The sequence below is a fragment of the Puntigrus tetrazona genome, chromosome 19 (genome assembly GCF_018831695.1).
Source record: "Puntigrus tetrazona isolate hp1 chromosome 19, ASM1883169v1, whole genome shotgun sequence".
Lineage (NCBI taxonomy): Eukaryota > Metazoa > Chordata > Actinopteri > Cypriniformes > Cyprinidae > Puntigrus > Puntigrus tetrazona.
Window position 1 is genome coordinate 5,739,257 of NC_056717.1, and position 19,224 is coordinate 5,758,480.

Sequence of the window (19,224 nt, forward strand, 5' to 3'; positions counted from 1 at the left end):
TAATCCACATGCAATTCACACCACTCCAGTCCACATCTTGTAAAAAAAAAAAGAAAAGCGGTGTTTTTGTATGAAACAAATCCATCAAGATGTTTTAACTTTAAACCATCAAAAATATCCGCCCATAATCCTCTTCTTCCATTGATGAAGTCCATCTACTGATGTTTGGATCATTAGTAAGTAGGGCATGATTTGTGCATACATCTCTCCTGATTCAGACATTTTTCACTGAGGAAAGCAATATTACGCATAATTTAAGTAAATTGAGTAAATTGAAATAAAAAAACTGAAATAGTCTTTCTAATGCATTTTTTGTACATGCAGCTTTTCACTTCACAAGTTGTTCACTGATGGACTGGAGGGGTATGGATTACTTGTGATGTTTTTATCAGCTGTTTGGACTAAGCTGTGTTCTGGCGGCACCCATTCACTGCTACATTTCATAAATTTAATGCGTAGATACACATGCCTATTTTTATTTTATTTGAACGAATTATACGTGCATTTTAATTTTAACCAACGCTAATGTAAGAAGCTAATAACATGTCCCTGCTTTATACTGTAAAAAAGCACTGCACAGCATAACTAATACTGTGTACAGGACAGCATCGACCCACTTCTAGCACTGATCAATAACATCACACATCTGTGTTAAACTCTTAGGGATAGTATTGTATGTTAAATTTGTATTATATTGTATGAATAACATAATTTCCATCAATTATTTCAACAACGTTTATCCATGTTTCATTACTCATGTTTCTTTTGTAGTAATCAAGACTCCTCAGATCAATTCTTAAACGCATTACAATCAAACATACAGTTTTTTTCCTTTATAAATGAATGACACCCGAAATCTGTATTAACCTGTTTTTCTTGTCTTGTATTTTTACGACTACGATGAAGCAAACCTCTGTGTTTTCTAAAGCTATTGTAATGAATGTTTAGTACAAATAAAGTTGTTAGTCTGTAACTTTGTAAAACTTGTTTTAATATTGTATAGAGCAATAACTATAACATACATTTAATGGTACAGTGAAGTAAAGTATACACGTATCAATAAATTTCACTAAAGATTACATTACTTGTTTTTAGATGTCATTTCTGTTGTTCGAGTGCTAATCTGGCTTAAATCTGTATTTATATCCATATGGGCGTAGGTGATATGTGTAATACTCTAAAGTGTGCATTTGCACTGCGTCTATGTAGTGGAAAGAGATTGCTAAATCTGAACAGCATCCAGGGCCCTAAAAAACAAGAAAAAAGACAATGTATTTAACATAAAGATCAATAATATGATTTCCAGCTGAGGTAAATTGGATTTATTTTTAGTATATTCTGCCTATATTTTTACCTGACTAATTGATCATAAATGTGTGAAAAGGGTTGATTTGTTTCAAGGGGTTTAAAGGTCACATTATTTTTCTGTGAATAATAGTCTTATGCAAATACTAACATAGACACCACTTCTAATGAAGCATCACGCAAGAGTTAACCTCTTTTGGTAAGATGAGACTATAGAATTACCAAACATACACGTTCCTGGATCAACATCCTTGTTAAACTTAACAAATTTGTTAAAAGTCACTTAATATGCCCCTTTTTACAATGTCTCAGGTTTCCCCAGAATGTGTCTGTAAAGTTTCAACTTAAAATACCCCGCAGATCTTTTATATCAATTCATTCATTTTAAAAATGCCTTTTTCTAATGAAAGAAATTAGTGCATTTGCATTTTTCATGCAAATTATGATTAGGGTTAGGTACAGGGGCATACATTACATTTAAACAGGGATGTTGTTTTAGGATCAACAAAGTATGTTTATTCAGGAACATGTTTTAGTTAAAAAATCTACTAGTATCTGCCTGAAAAATCTGATATCACCATTTCCATAGAAGTCACCGTTTTCATTGAAGTCACCATTTCCGGGTCCTTAGGCATGAGACTTGGACATGTCCGTGTTGATAAAAGCAAATGAGCTCTTAATAGTGTTAGCATGTGTGAACAGAGGACTTAAGGGTGAAATGTACGTTTCTTTAATGGGTTAGCACATGTTTTACTCACCCTCAGTTTCTGCATCTTAGGTGCATACGACAATCTGAGTTACATTAGAAAATGTCCTGGTTCTTTCAAGCTTTATAATGGCATGGGCGGTTCTTTTTGTTCAACTGTCCAAAAGTAGCCGAATAAGCACATGCATCCATATTTAAATGTGTCTCACACAGCTCCAGGGGGTGAATAAAGGCCTCATTTGTGCATGTATTGTAATAATTTAATTAGTGCATGCATGGTAATATCACCCGCATGGATGATATTATAACATCATTATGTGAGGATGTAAAAGAACGTCTTGTTTAACCCTCCTTTCCTGAACGAGGAACAGAGACATTAAAACACTGACTGATTATGGGAGTCCAATCCAGTTCTTCATCTAGCAAAAAAAAAAAATTCACCAGATCCCTTACAGTCGGTCACTATGACGAGAAGACCTGGGTTGGACTCCCATAACTCTCTGTTATGGGAACTTCCCTCCAACCTTTCCTGAAGTCCTATTGGCTCACACCAGTCTAATTCTAGTCTTAATCCTACCTTAAACATCTAACTCTTACCTCAATGGGTTGGTAATGCTCATAGAGGAGGTGCCAGGGTCGTGGTCTGAGTGTCTGTCTGGGCAGGTAATGATCTGGAGGGTAAGGATGAAAAGTTTGTCTCCCTAAAACGTCCCTTGAATCACCCAGCTGAACTTTCATCGTCTCCATGCATGTTCCCAAACCAACATCCTCAGTTTCCGTGTCGTGTGTACAAAGGCCATCAGCAAAACCCTTCACGAACCTCCTCAGAGCTTCCTTACTTAGGACGTACCCGGCTCCTCCGCTCATGTAGCCCTGTGCGACAAACGGTGCGAACCTACGTCCAAAATACAGCGGCTCCTCCGTGTTGTACTTTGACAAAGTGTAGCGTAAATTCTCAAGGACAACGAATGTGTCATCGTCAGCTTTGAGGAACCAATCAGCATCCTCCAGATGGTGCGCGTGGATGTGCTGGAAGGCCCGTATGGTCTTCCAGTAGAGTTGACTGCGTCCTTCTGTCACGTTGAGCCCTACCGTGGGGAAATCGGACTCCTCCGAGCTCATGTACAGAACCATGTTGCAGCGCTTGCCCCATGTGGCACGAACATGTTGGGTCCTGGACTGCAGGTGTGTGGGCTGAGTCATTACCCAGCACAGCACTCGGACCTTCTGGCTGGACCCCGGCACAGCACTTCTGTTCTCAGCTACTGCGTAACAATATCAGAGTTTAGATTAGAAACAAAAGGAGACTGGGATCAATGGGATGGGAATAACAGCGTTGCAAAGAAACTGCATTACTCATGGCATTATTTTTATCATAATTTTTACAGTTTCCTCGTTACGAAGTCGTTACCGTCACTGACACTAAAAAGCGGTGTTACTATAATTTATTATAGGCTCAGGTCATTCTCATGGACGGATTTGACTACCATTAACTCTTGTTGCCGACACTTTGACTCCCACATGCAAAGAAAGAAAGATACAGAGCTGGAGAGTCTCGCATAAAAAGCAGAATTGACGCTCTACATATAAACAATATTCTTTGATGTATTTTCCGGTGAAATTTATCAGCTTTTAAGAACTGCTGTTTTTTCCGGTAGTGGGCGGGACTAATGCGCTAACAACAATCTGATTGGCTGGCGCTCACCTATCACCATCCCGGTTTTGATTTCAGCAAATCAATTTTCAGCAAATTTGAGCGAACGCGATTAATATTCATGAACCCAGCCGTTCATTAACCTTAGTGCGTTTTATATTGTTTTTAGTAGCAGTATTTGTAGTATCACAATTTTGTTTGTTATCACAATTATTTTTAATTTCCCCCCTTTTTTATATTAAAAAAAAACTAAATAAAATATAATCGCACCACCAGTCCTCAAAAACATATATTCATGGTTACTCTAAATACTAAAGGTCCCATGGCGTATACCTTGTATCCTTGTTTGGAGTTTTATTTTAACTGTTGATGTCCTTAAGAATATATAGTTGTGGTATAAGTAACAAAAAACATCTCAATATGTTTTTATAGCTCCTTTCTCAGGAGCTCTTTCAAAAACAGGTACGTTTTGTCTAATTAGTATTCATGAGCCTCTCTTCTGATTGGCCTGTTTTTTAACGCGCGACCAGGTCAATGAAACATAAAAACGTCACAATTATTTCAGCGCCAGCTAGATGCAAAACTATGCCAGAATCCACGTAAGACGGCCTCAAATTAGTAATATGTTCGTGTGCTTGATGCTACTGCAGGTAGTGGATAAATTGCATTCATTATCTATTAATTAATGATCCTTTTAGACAGTGAGGTAGACAAAACAAAAAAGTGGCCTTTCAAAATATTTTAATTCTATTTAATTCTCTCTTTATTAATTCCTGTTTGGAATATGTTTCTAACCTCTGCATCGCACCGTTATTAAAGGTGATAGTTGACTTATTTAGTCCCAGGCTTTCAAATGAAGACAAGCAAAGGGGACAGGACCACTACAGAAACATGAATGTTTAAAATATTAGTATCGGTAATCTTCTTACATATGCCTACAGCTTTACTTAAGAAGACACTGATTCAGTAACAGAGGATGTATGACTTACTGAGCTCACATTCACTGAAAGAAAGAATGAATGTGTGTTATATGAAGAGAGAGATAGTTTGTGTTCATCTGATGCATGTGTTTGACCTGCTCAATGCATTTTGATTCGTTTTCCCCCTTTAACCAAACTACCGGGGAAAAAAAAGCACTTCTACTTTTTAATACTCGAGTACAAATTTAAAGCTGTACTTTTTTTTTACTTTTACTCAAGTGTGTTTTTGGCCAGATGCTGGTTCTTTTATTTTGAGTGAAATATTTACAGGGTATCTTTATTTTCACTCTATACAGCGCAGCACGAGTGGCATAACTGTACGCCATCTCCTTTCTCTTTCTTTTTCCTTTACTGAGGTTGTAGCTGATCGCACGTGTAAGAGAAGAGAAAAAGCCTTTGTCTTACCTGTATGTTGCTCAGCAGACACATTGCAGTCGTTCACAGCACACGAAGGCATCCTTAAAACGCGCGAATAAGTCATTGAGAGCACGACACTCACTGCTACGCCACTTAAAAAAAAAAAGTGCCTCCTAAATGACCTCATGTCTTACGCGTGTGTGATAAAAGCTGTTTCTTCGACTCATTTAAGCCAATATAACGTCAATGCTCCAAACGTCCTGCCCTTAAACACACAGATGACTTTACAGATTGTGCAACACAGTTCATTTACATCAGTAGCCTGAATGCCTGAGTTATTTTCCCCCATGCACATTACATTATATTATATTATACACTTCATATACGTTCTGTCATTAATTGCTCACCCTCGTGTCAGCAAGGTTATTATCAGGGCTTCAACCATAATTTTACTAAGCTTTTACTAAAAGAAAGCAATGGATTCTATTTACATTAATTGAAGCGCAGATGGCATTTTCTGCTATTTATACTACATATTGCAAGTGGCAGTTATCTGCAGCTCAGTTTTGAAGAACATTTTACAACAGAATGAACTTACTGAGAGTAAATGTTCATTTTAATTCAAATGATTAAATAGACGGCACGGTTAACACCCTTATTGGGACAATAAAGCCCTCCCTACAGCTGTCCTTAACCCTACCCAATTATTTTCAACTTTTGGATTATTTCCTTTTACTCTCGTTCTCATTGAAAATAAATGCTTTTCTGATGTTATTCGAAATTTAAAAAGGGAGAAAAAACCCACTAGAGCTGATGCAAAGCGCCCGTCGTTTTGTAACTTTAATCTTGAGATTTATTTTTTATTATTGCTTGGCCCTAATCCTCCTTCATATAATTACTTTAACAAACGGTAATATAATTACGAATAGGATTGAAATTCCCTACTGACAGAGAGCATATATATATATATATATATATATATATATATATATATATATATATATATATATATATATATATATATATATATATAAAAAAATTAAAAATAAAAATATATAAATAGAAAGTAAATAAATAATACAAAGGGATTGATCAAACAATACCTTTAAAAGACTACATAGTTTAAGGGCTTTTTTATGAATCATGAGCTTTAAGGAAATTAAGACCATTAAATCTTTTTGGAAAAATAAAAAAGCGGGGGAAAGTACATTATGTCTGAGGAACTCGGTTACAAGAATAAATATCGTTAATAATTTTAAATTGAAAAGACATCAATCTTGTTCAAATTTGCACCACCTCATCCTCAGAAAAATGAAAACCAAGGGGTCTCTTAGAAGGAAGAACCCCTGACCTAAAATCACTTTTGAAGCAAATCAGTTAGGTGTATGTAAACTCATTGTACTTCAGATGTTATCTTTTTGGGGCAGGATAAGCGCACAGCCGCCACAGGTACTGATTTAACACAAAATACAGCCTATTTTTGGTTTATTTATTTCCCTATCACAGGTCAGTGGTTCGGGGGTTCTTAGTTGCAATGCATCCCATCGCCGCCAGAGGGCGGCAGCAGCCCCGATAACCCTGACAGAGCCGCGGTGAAGAAGTCCGCGCTTACACAAGGACGGCACGGTTAGGTAACGCGTGTAGCGTAGAAACCTTTTATGATATGTCACCTCTCTCGTGAGCTTCGGCTTTGAGCTTTCAGCACGCTTTTCCAGTCAGACTCGGCGTGAAGTTATGGCTCACGTGTCGGCGGTGCGGGCTCTGTATAAGAGGATCCTGCTGCTGCACCGCTTCATGCCCGTGGACCTGCGGGCTCTGGGGGATCAGTACGTGAAGGACGAGTTCAGAAGACACAAGACCGCCACAGACGAAGAGGCGACGCGCTTCTTGACGGAGTGGCAGGTAAACAGAGACTCGCCCGCTCCTGTCAGACCGTCCCTTGACCGCAGGCCTCGGCCTCTACACCAGCGACAGAGACACATAAAGAGCTGTGTCCTCCTGAAACACAAGTACGCTTTAGCAGTGAGAAATTAGTTTGGATGTATTTAATTTTTCTTTGTATCCGAACTCGATTTGAATTGCACATCATGAATTTGCAAAAATATAATAACTGTAGTCAACACTTTACACCAATTGTTACACTTGCGTCCTTGTAAAACAATTGTAGACTTTAAACTGAATTCTGTCAAACAATTAATCATGATTAATTGCATCCAAAATAAAAGGTTTTTGTTTGCATAATATATGTATGTGTACTGTGTATATTTATTATGTCTTTATGTAAATACAACACATACATTTCACAAATTTGTACGACTTTTTTAAAATCATATAATATACATATATTTAATATATAAAATTTAAATTACATGCGTGTGTGTAATATATATATATATATATATATATATATATATATATATATATATATATATATATATATATATATATGCAAACAAAAACCTTTATTGTAAAGATTAATCATGATTAATAGTCCGTGGCACTAATTTAAACAATGATTTTTAAGTATAAAATAAACTTTAATTGACATTTTTCTAAGTATGCTTATTTTAGTATTAAGAAAGATATTTTAAAGATATATATATATATATATATATTAAAATTTTTTATTTATTATTCTTATTTTGATTTTGTAAATATTTTATACATTTTTAATCTATACTTTTTAGGATTTAACCTTTTAAGGTTTGAAGTAGAAGTACGCATGTACACTGTACGTATGCGAATTAAAACAGTATTTCTGACCATAGATAAAATGACAGTTAACTTTTTTCTATTTTGTGTAAATACACACCAAAATCATTCATTTTAATGTTACAAGTGAATTTAGGGGATGAGCACGTTGTATTGCACAGCATGAAAAAAAAGAGATGCATTTTGAGGGTTGTAAAAAAAGAGATGAGTGTGCATACATTTTAAACCAAAACCGTTGCATTGCAGAAGAAACCGCTCATACAAGAGGTGTTACCAAATGTCTAGTTCCTTAGTGAGTCAGAGAAACGCAGGCCTTCGCTGAAACCTCCCACACGATGGCAGCACCTTCCTAAATTCTCCAGCAGCGTAAACGTAACGCAATTTACCCATAACCCATAACTAACGAACCCTTTTCTCTCAGGGAGCGCATCCGTGTCCAGACACCATCTGCGTACGTCAATTACACGTCCATAAGGGTCCGTGCTTTAAATTCAGCTCTGAAGGGACCGGCTCGCGCCGTTTATGAGCGCGCTGACGTATGAAAGTCTCCGCGACGAATCCTGAGATCAAATTCAAGGCATGAACTCCACTCGAGCGCGCATTCAAGCAGCAAGGATGCAGATCTTCTCTGCCGCTCCACGTCTGAAAACCGGAGATGCTTTTTTTTTTTTAAGTCAAACTTGCGAAACGCACTACAGCTGCTGCAGAGTCTTCAGAGCTCTGACATGAGTGTGTTCAAAGCTGACTCTCATTGCGTTTTCGCAGAGCGAGGACGCCGTGTTCCTGGATAGATAACAGATATTCTCTAAGAGGGTTAAAATCACGCACTTGCCGGTAATGAGAGTCACTCCGTTCTTGTACAGAAGGACATGTACGCTTCCTGCCAAAATGGGCTGCTGGCTGTCGGGAGGAAATTTTAGTTTTTTTTGCACCGTTTCGGGTACTTGCAGAACAAATACGGCAAACACAGACGAAGAAATAGAATACACAAAGTAGACCCTAATGGGATAGTTCACCCAAAAAACGCTCACCCTGTTATGTTCTCTTCTTCACGTTTATCCAGTGCTGTCACACAACGGCTGTGTGTGAGAAGAAAGAGTTTAAGTCATTGACTAGATCGAGTTGAACTCCAGTACAGATTCACTGAAAAGATTAGATTCGAAAAAACGATTTACGAATTAATCCGAATTACGGCTAAAACGTTTCCACTTCTTGTAGTGAAAAGACCGGCCAGGGTATTCATCGTTTGTGTTGCACAGATGAAAGGAAATTACACGGGTTTAAATTAAACAACACTTTAACATAATCAACTTGTAAAACCAAGTATGAACCCAATCAGGGTAGCGTTTTAAAGCTTTCTACATTTATTCCAAAATAATAATTCAAGGTGGCTTAAACAGTTTAAACATTTTATTTGTGAACGTATATTCAGCTGTTCTTTTAATAGTGCACTTTAAACTATTTTAGATTTACTTGACATTACACCAAGCTGATTACTGATTAAAAACTCCCACAGATCATGTATTCAGGTCTCGTTTTGACATAAGAAAGTGGCGAGTTGTTGAGTTTAACCATTAATGCCATTACGTTGCTCATTCAGACCGATTTATGAACATACTCTTGTGCTTGTGCGTGAACCAGTCACAGCCGAATATCACAAGCCACATCCAATCACCTCACAGAAGCATCGCCTCCTCTCAGGTCACCTGCCCCATTCGCTCTCGATCACCCCACACTCACTATAGGTGGTCTCTTAAAACTCAACGGGCTCAGGGGAGGCAAGAGAGACGCCGACTGCTGCTGCAATTTAATTTGCTGGGCAATTTTTCTTTAGAAAATCAAGTTATTTTTAATACACTCCCAGATTCAAAGACAAGGCTTAAGCCTAGTCCTGGACTTAATGTAAATCTGAGCCGTTTTAACTATATTAAAACATGTCATTTTGTTTTGCATTAAGACACACACTAGTAATGCTTTTTTAAGGCATGATTATAAAAATTACTTAAATATCCTAATTGAACTATATGGCCTAATCCTGGCTTGGGCTAAACCCTGTCTATAAAACAGGGCCTCTTCGTAATATAGTCATTGCTGCATTTTTGTGCTATGAATTTATTTGCCTCCTCTGAGAGACTCGTAGGTAGGATGTAACTAGAGTTTGACATTAGCGTTACTAAGCTAAACAGGTGAAACCCTGTAATGGCACAAATAATGGCTCACTTTTTTATTGGATTGAACGGCGTTGGAATCGAGTTCACTTGTGGCATGGCAAAAATACGGTTTGTGCTGACCACAATGTGCTTTAGTGGTTGCAGAGAGCACGAAACCACTGAAACTCAATTTATGAAAAAAAAAACAAACATTTTAGTAGTATATTAGGTCACCACTTAAAAACGTGAAAAACCTGGGTCCAGAATCAACCGGTTGAGAGCAGTTTTGTTTCAGGAAAATAGCTGATGCCTTAAAGCGAATCTCCACCCAGAAATCTGCCATCATTTACTTTTGTAAGACTTCCCCACATTTTACCAAACATCGGCTTATGTGTTGCTCAGAAGTAAAAGTCATATTGGTTTGAGGGTGAGCAGAAAGCTCCTTTAAGATGTTGTCTATGCAGGCAGCTCAGTAGGTTTTGGAAGAACTTCACGCTCTGTCTGCTCAGGTGTGAACGAAGAAGCCCACTCTGAGATCAGATCTGGGAAGGAGACGTTTTTTTTTTTTTTTTAAGAAACCCTTGCCCGTCCGTTCTTTAAGAGGTGAGTGAATCACTGTAGCGCTGCTGGGGGAAAAAAAATGAAAGGGCGACGGAGCCAGGAACAGACGTAGAGCGAGCTTCCAAATGTGATTAGGAGCACTGAGTGTTCACTTTAATCCAGTTACAGTAGAGGGCCCAGGGGACTTCTCATCGCCTAATAAATCGACCGCATTGCAACAGACAAGCTTTCCCTGAGGAATAAAAGAAAAAGAGAGAAACAGAGAATGTGATGGAGTGAATGGCTTTGCCTTTTTCATTTGATGGATGATTGTTGAAAAAATTCCATAGACCTATTTTGATGGGGGGAGCCAGAAAATAATATTAAAGTTGGATGCGACATGCAGAACACCTTAAAATCTTGTGACAACCTGCAGACAATCACAAGACTCTGTAAGCATTTTATTTAACAAACTATTTTGTTGCTGGTAAACTCATGCTTGCCGGTTCACAAACTGTAAAACAGAACTTTAGTCCACTGCATTTGTGTTTTTTTTTCTCATGTTTAAACTGAATGAAAAAACAAACCAGGAAATATTCCACCCACAAGAAGGTGGAGTGCCACAGCATTATATAATTGCCATGGACCAGTGAAAGTTCAACAGTGTTATTTTGGAAAGTAAACAACCAAAACGTTCTCTAGAACACTTGGTTTTGACCAAAGTTTGCTGTAGACTTTGCTTGACGTATGTTGGTGCCTTCTCCATGAACCATCTCCATTAACCTCCGGTTGCTCCTGTGGGATCGTCCCTGTAATAATTGCACTATATGTCACTTTGGATAAAAGCATCTTCTAAATGACTACTGGCATAACAGTAGTTTCCAGGCGATTTTGTACATACAGAGCGGCAGACACAGAGCTAATCTATTTATCTGTATGGATCCTGAAAGTTCTGTGCCCTTGAGAAAGTCAGGCTATTCCAGACAAGCATGAAACGGGTTGCCTGATTACGTCATCACGATGGGAAGCGAGGTGTTTATATTCAGAAGGTGAGCTTCACCAAAAAGCTTGCCATTCAGTATGCCCACATCCCTTCCATTCTTAAAATATTGCTCCTTGGCAAATGTTCAATCTAATTACATTATGTAGAAGAGGAAGCTTCTCAGACAAATGGCTTTTTGCTTCCAAAATTGAATTGCGTCCAAATTCCAAGACGTTAGGAGAGTGAATGAGAGTTCTTAATGGTTTTGTTTTCAGTGTGTTTTTCTGAATGAGTCTCTCTGTAATGTCTTGTAGGTTTGATCGTAAGCAGTCATGACAGACGTGACGGACAAGTTTCAATTAAGATGTCAGAAAACCCAAGCTCGTGTGATAGAATCTGCGGTACGCTGTAAATATGGTTAGTGTTGCAGTCTGGGACTCTGTGTACTAGAGTCTTACAAGGATTGGGGATTTGAACAGTATGTAACAGATCTGATTCAAATTGCGATCTCAGTCACTGATTCATTTAGGAACTCACAATAATTGGTCTTGTATACTTAATAAAACCAATTAATTAGCAATTTGGTTTTAATGATCAAAATGATTTAATGATTTGATTTTTCAAATAAAGTGAAAAAAAAAACCCTGAAGTCTGGTCAAGCAGCAAAACAAAATAAAGCCAATCAACAATAAGATCATTTACTGCCTGATTTCTTTGAAGGTACTATACCTTGTGTGTTTTGCTGTTACTTACTCAGACTTGTGCAAGCAGTGTTTCATAACAGAGATGAGGACATAGTGGAGAACTTTTTGAAGGTTTACCTATGATCTTCAAAATAGTATTTGAGCTTAACTGAGTCTTCGGTGTTTGTAGACGCACTTGTGTCAAAGCTTGATTTACTGCGGTTTTGAGGTGTTCAGTTTTACTTTGATTTTAGAAAACAAACACCTTCCCACAAATCAGCTGGTTTTATGTTTTCACTGGCAATTGTTAAGAACTATTGCATCTGTGAGCCTACATTTACTACTCTTAAATCATATAAGACATCTTTAAGACTTTTACTCAAGTCGTATTGGAATGGCTTGTAATTGAGTCCCCAAGCACTGATTTTCGCTGTAAGGTATATATACTTCGACTTAAGCATTATTTCAGGTTCTTATTACACCTCTGTAAATGAATGTATTGGACCACACTGGTCACATTGTTTGTTCATTTCTTTCATTGTGGTGCTGTACATTCTGTATAAAACATGGTCCCTGAGAATATTTTGATACAGTGCTTTGTCCACGGCAGCAAAAGAATGTAGACCTTGAAGAACAATATATTTGTGCGTCATGAAAATAGTTTGCTATTAAAAAAATATATATATATATATATATATATATATATATATATAAACCAAACTCACAGAGAATGCACTTTGAGGAGCAAGTATGTGTCGACAGTGGAATAACTTTCCAATCTTAACAAAAAATAAGTCTGATATGTTAAGGCCTGTTTTAGTGGTTGAAGTTGAAGCCTGACGGATTTGTAGGACTTTTTGTAAAACTTGTAGACCTGTGCGGACCTTTCATGCAGACGGTAATCGCTAATACAGAGGGAGTGCTTTCAACAGACCGAGAGAGAGCAGTAGGCATTGACCTCCATTAGACCTTAACGGATTCTCTGATCCTTCACATCCCCCATCAACCCCCGTGACCCGCGTTTCATCATGTGAATTGCAATCAATGTATCTCCAACAAAGAGAAATAAATAATTCTGTCACAGTGCGTTACAGTAAATCAATAGCGCTCTATCAGATGAATACCTCACCTGTGCCTGAGTGTAACATCAATATAAGAAGCAATAACAGGCACACGGACATTGAGACTTTGAAGTTCAACAGGTTGCTTACGTTTTCATAAATAACACTCTTATTTTGTCGTCTTATTTTATTTGCAGAACTACAAAGACACTCTACAGACGCAAGTGCTGGAAGCGGTGGGAAACAAGAAATTGGAGTTTGGCTCTGATTTATCGGAAGAGAAACTCAAAGACTTTCAAGATGAACAGATCGGACAGCTTTATGAGCTTATGCTTGAGTCCACAAAACCCAACCGACAGTTTGATATTCAAGAAGAGGGAACGCCAAAGTAACACACCCTCTGAAGGGAAAAAGGACTCTTTATCTCCTCTCTACGGGGAAGTCGTCCCATTGGAACATGTTTCGACTCTCTATGAAGTTCTTTTGTTCATAACTAAGACCGATTATTAAATTAAAACGCTTCAAAAAGTATCTGTTCTTCTTTTTGATGTTTCTGAGGATAAAAGGATCCTGTGGCTTTGTGATCAGCAGTTATAATGAGGATGCTTCAGCTTTGATGGCAGCACCACCTCTGGTCAACATTTCGTTGTGTTTCCACTCATTGTCTGTATTTCTGTGTCACTTGGAGTGGACCCACATATGAGATTTACAGTGCAAAGTGAAGTCACACAAGTATCAGAATCAAAGTCTGCCTTCGCTCTTTGACGCTTGGCACTTATAATTACACCTGTGTTTTTTCAAGCTCATAACATTGATTTTAGCACTGATTTCTGCGGAAGCATACAATTCAATTATAATCTGAAAACATGTTTTATTCATACCGGATGAGGATCGTGTAAAAGTTCCCTCTATTCATTTCACATTGCACCAGCCACCCACTTTCATGCATTTTGGGGAAAAATGGAGAAATTTACATGCTGTAAAGCTGGCAGAAAGGTTTTTCCGAGGTACAAACTAACATGGCAGCACCTATCATGCTCAAAAATTCAAATTCTGTCATTAAATACTCACCCTCATGTTGTTTCAAACCCATTCATTCGTTTTCAGAACACATATTAAAATCCAAAAGCTTTCTGACCCTCCATAGACAGCAACGCAACTGAAATATTTAAGGCCCAGAATGGTAATAAGGACATTGTTAAAACAGTCCATGTGCGAGAGGTACGGTCTCGTGGCATAAACATGACGCACTATTAGCGAGACACAAAATACGTACCAACAAGTACATATCTCTGCCGTTTCCAAAAGAAACGAACAATAGAGGCAGTGAAACTCTTGACACCATTTATTCCTTTCCACTCATATTTACAGAGTTTCTAATTTATAAAGCAATTTTGGCACAATTAGACGTATATCACGCTATGACTGAATATTAATATGCTGGGAGATTTGAAAACGGATGCTTTTGAAGGTTAGCGTCACGCATATCTAGCTTCACATCTATGGGTTTTCAAAAAGCCATTCCAACCTTCCAACCTCTCACACTCCAAAAATAAAAAAAACATAAAATGCCGAACAGGTAGCGATGCTTTTAAGGTGAACTGAACATTTGTTATTGTCACTGGCATCATGTGCATACAGGAAAAGTTTGCAGACACGCTAAAAAGCCATTCTCCAGATAGTCTTTGCCTTCATTACATCTGGCAAAAAAAAAAGCTTAAATCAATAATGCTTCTTTCGCTCTCTGAATTATTAGATTGTCTGAAAAATAATACCTCATTAGCCCGAGACCGTATCTCTCATACACTTTCACGGAAGCGCTGCACAAAAAAGCTCTCTGCGCTGTCAGCTAGCATCAGCTGATTGGTTGAGAGAGATTTTCCCCATGTTGAACTTTTACCAAATACTGCACTGCAAGACAAGCATCTTTAATCAAGTATAAAAACCAATTTAGTCGCTAAAATCAGTGGCTTGTGAAGAAATCGGTATTCATGTGAGAGCATGCATACAGTCTCAATACAAATAACGGCAAGGAACGGTCCAAAGTGTTTTGAATAGAGGCGTTTAGGCGGAGGTGGTTTGTTTTGTTGCACTTAGCACGGCTCCCTCATCACGCAGATTAATTTCTGAACGCCACTTCAATCATAAAACACGCTGTAATGACACAATACAGCTCCTGTAAGTGTACACGAGCCATAAACGGTGATCTCGAACAGCAAAAACATTGCGCAACCACAGTCACGCCGCAGTCATGCTAGCTTTAAGTTTAGCGGACTAAAACACGCGCAAACGGAAACATATTCACTCCATTAAAATGCACAACCCTTTGTCAAGTTAAAAGTGCATGACTCTTGACTGGATGGCTTCTGGCAGGAGAGAAAGCCGATGCATATCCTTGGGGATTATGGGAAGACTTGGAGGTAATCTTTATGCTTTTCTCTCTGAACAGAGAGAAAGCGATAAATCAAGAGCATACATATGGTAACCTTTTGCTTGAGCTTCTCCAGTCAAGAAAAGCTGAACAAAAGAAGGGAAAAGGGCAGAAATCAATGAAGACACTATTCAACACGTCATCTATATACTCTTCAAAATGATAAACCATTTTCTAAACCTTTACATAATGTAAAAAAACTTTTTTTTTCAAAGAGGAATGGAGCGCTTTTGCAAGAAAACACTATTTTTGGTTCAGAATTTCATCCAATGTTACTTGCAGTTCGTGTATATATTATACAAAGTGGCTAATGCGATCAAATTCGTATGACCTCGTACAAATTCCTACGATTTTTGCCAAAAATTGTATGTTTGCGAGTCGCACAATACGCGTGAATTTGTACGAATGAGCTACACCTAACCTCCGGGCCCCAAACCTACCCATTAATGGGGTTTGGACCATTCGTACAAAATCATACAAACGAAGGTCGTACGAATTGGTCGTAAGATATAGAGGTGGCAATTCTATGCAATTATTAGTGAAATTTACTAGCAATTTCTGAATGAAAATAGTAAAATCACTGTAAACCCTTTACTAAACGTTTTCCGTTTGCAGCGTTTTACTCAAGACACGAGCTAGCCTGTCTTTCCAAAGTTAAATATCAGGAATTGATTACTCAAGAGTCCTTGTTAGATCTTTGAAGACGAGGGTAGCAATTACTTCTGGTGTAACGTATCATCATTGGTTTAAGTGACAAGTGGCCTATTGTGCTGAACTATAACGCTTATACAGTGTGTAATTAGCATAAAAGCTTGATTGAGGCCAAACCTTACAGGGAGGACTTGTAAACGTTATACATACACAACTGTTGCTCTGGAATACTGAGAGTCAACAAGCTATAAAACCAAGCGCTGGAAAGAATATATTCAGAGCCAATGAAAGTTTCCAGGTCATAATCAGGCTGAAGAAACGGAGACATCTGACGCTGTGTCTCGGACAAATCAATTTTCATGTGTTGACACACTGCATTATTCATTAAATGAAGCGCTGTTTTATTCAAACAAACCCGGCCCATCGTAAACAATTTGGCACAACAGATGCAGATGATGCGCTTAATGTAGATTGACACAGATATAATGGAAATGAAATAAGATTTTTTTTTCTTAAATAAAAAAACAAGAAAAGACTAAACACGAGGGAGAAAATGACCTTTTATCTTTTTAAAGTCCAAGACGTACAAATGTACAGTAACCTCATTATGAAATTGGTCAAGAACATGTTTGTTACATTAAAACCCAGAATTAATATAATAATAATAATAATAATAATTCTCACTTGCCTATTTTAATGTGCCATTATTTTAATGACAAACGTACCTTCACCCTACAGTTATACCCTTTATAGTTTATAATACTGTATAAATAATAAAAAAAAGAATTTAAATAATATATCACAGTATTTAAATAATATTCCTATTCCACTTAAGAGTATAAATGGTTACACTTTATTTGGTAACACCTAAAATACAATAAGGTTCATTAGTTAACATGAACAGTACTTCTACAGCCTGCATTAATCCTAGTTAACATTAATTTCAGCATTTACTCATGCATTATTAAAATCATACAAGTTGTGTTTGTTAACATTAGTCAACTACGTGTACTTACTATATGATTACTATATTTTATTAATGCATAATTTATTGCTATCGTAATAGTAGCTACATGTAACAAAGACACTTTAAACTGTCACGGTATTAATTACTATTGGCAATTGCAATAGTTAAATAGCCAAATATAACTTTTTCTTTTGCTTTTGGGATGAAATGCGACCCGACGTGTTTCGGTTTTCATTAGATTCTCCTGATCATTTCATCAAATAAATACATTTACCTCGTGACTCACGTCACATATCATTTCATCCAAAAGTTGCCATGAACTTTCTTTACTCCTTTAAGTGCTTTTGTGCCGTATCTCGGTTGTATTGTGAAGTTGCGTTTGGCTTTGACTCTGAAGAGTACGTTCGGGAGGTGACTCACCGCCTCGTTCAGAGACGGCTATTTAAATCTCAAGAGCTTTTCTACACGTTTTTTAAATATCTTCTGCCATCCACCTCCGTTTCAGAGATGTTTATGCAGCGCTGCGCATTGTTTACTGAAATAAACAAGACCAACCCTGTTTTTTCTAAAGTGTATTTCAAAGCACAATGTAAATGAAACGCATTAAAACACACCGCGTGGTGAGAAAAGCACTTGTGACAACAGCTTTAATTGTGCTTTGTAGGAGCACTCTGCTGTTTTCAAGTGTGCGATGTTAAAGGAATACTTTGCACAAACATGAAAACCGTCATCATTTAGTCGCCCTCGTGTCTTCGCTTCACTTTGCTTCATCGGCACGACACAAGAGCAGCTCGCAAAATGCCCAGCACTGAACAACTACAAATAATTATGGAGAAACTGAATTTCTTCATCAGAACAGATTTCGAGAACGCAGCACCTTCGGGTCACCCCGAGATGTAGACGAGTTTGTTTCTTCATCAGATTTGGAGAAAAGCTCACCAAATAAATCCTCAGCGGTGAATGGGTGCCATCCGGAATAAAAATTAAAAGTCCTAACCAACAAACTGGACGGTTCTTTCTTGTAAATGGTGCTTGGTCTGTGTATGTTTCTCTGAATCAGATCGTTTTTGTGAATATTATGGAGAAAGGACTTTGAAAACAAATTATCTGATGGACTGGCACCCATTCACTTCATATATACTGATGAAATGGTACAATTCTCCAAATCTAATGAAGAAACAAACTCATCTACATCTCGGATGGCCTAAGAGCGAGAACAGATTCATCTCATTTTTATTTATGAGTGAGCTATTTAGTCACCATCTACTTTTAATAGTATGGAAAGGCCAGCTTGATTTCAGCTCAACTAAACTTACTTTTTGCTTTTCCCGTCACACAGGTTTAGAAACAACACGAGTCTGGGTTATTTTTACTCTAGGTCTTATATCGCCGACGAACAATCTCAGAAACAGCCGCGATCCAATGCTCTTAATTTGCTTCACGGTGCGTTGAAAAGAGAAAGGGATCTGGACTGTTTGTTGTTTGACCGCAGTAAAAAATGTTGAAATGTTTTCCCCCGCTTAAGGTCACCCTGATGAAATTCATTCACTGTCTGTATTTTCCATTATGATTCAGCTCTCTGCGCTGATTACAGCTTTTACATTTTTGATGCGGCAAATCTTCACAGCTATTTCTATCCTTTCTTTTTATTCTACTCCTAAATCTGCAACACGGGTTCCAAGCAGCTGAGCAATGATCATTCATCCCCCCCCCCTCTTCAGCCGGGCTCTGCTTAGCGAAGAGAATTAATATAGTAGGTGGGCATAACATGAATTATTAAAAGTCAATTATTTAAGAGAGCTTCTGCACGGAGCTGCTGCTCAAATGTGACCTCCACTCACTTCATCTATTATATACGGAGTCGTATACTTTATGATGCTGCCTCAGGGTCAGTAACTCTATATATGTAGATAAAGATGATTTTGCATATCTGCTTATGTAACATAGACAATAACAAATGCGCTTTTCTGTGTTAACGTTTCATTTGAGAATAAAACGGAAATAAAATGTTGTTTTTTTATATATGTATCCTCCGAACATGAGCT

The 19,224-nt window shown here is 37.7% G+C and overlaps 2 protein-coding genes across 3 annotated transcripts; one reads left to right on the top strand and one right to left on the bottom strand.

The window, feature by feature from the left end:
• Positions 1-62: 62 nt before the first annotated feature.
• On the bottom strand, positions 63-5,321 carry LOC122323412 (glycoprotein-N-acetylgalactosamine 3-beta-galactosyltransferase 1-like). The gene is made up of 3 exons (XM_043217226.1): positions 5,051-5,321; positions 2,609-3,276; positions 63-1,247 (listed from the first exon to the last, which is right to left on the bottom strand). Exons 1-3 carry the CDS (start codon positions 5,187-5,189, stop codon positions 1,119-1,121), a joined length of 936 nt encoding a protein of 311 aa, XP_043073161.1. The 5' UTR covers positions 5,190-5,321; the 3' UTR covers positions 63-1,118.
• A 1,223-nt stretch (positions 5,322-6,544) lies between these two features.
• LOC122323254 (succinate dehydrogenase assembly factor 3, mitochondrial) lies at positions 6,545-13,661 on the top strand. Of its 2 annotated transcripts, XR_006246984.1 has the most exons (3): positions 6,545-7,011; positions 11,701-11,803; positions 13,328-13,526. XR_006246984.1 is itself a non-coding variant. In XM_043216946.1 (2 exons), the coding sequence occupies exons 1-2, from the start codon at positions 6,737-6,739 to the stop codon at positions 13,520-13,522; spliced, it is 363 nt and encodes a 120-aa protein (XP_043072881.1). In that variant the 5' UTR covers positions 6,574-6,736; the 3' UTR covers positions 13,523-13,661. The 2 variants fall into 2 exon arrangements, 1 of the variants encoding a protein (XP_043072881.1); XM_043216946.1 differs by lacking the exon at positions 11,701-11,803 and having other exon boundaries at positions 6,574-6,904; positions 13,328-13,661.
• The last annotated feature ends 5,563 nt before the right edge of the window (positions 13,662-19,224 follow it).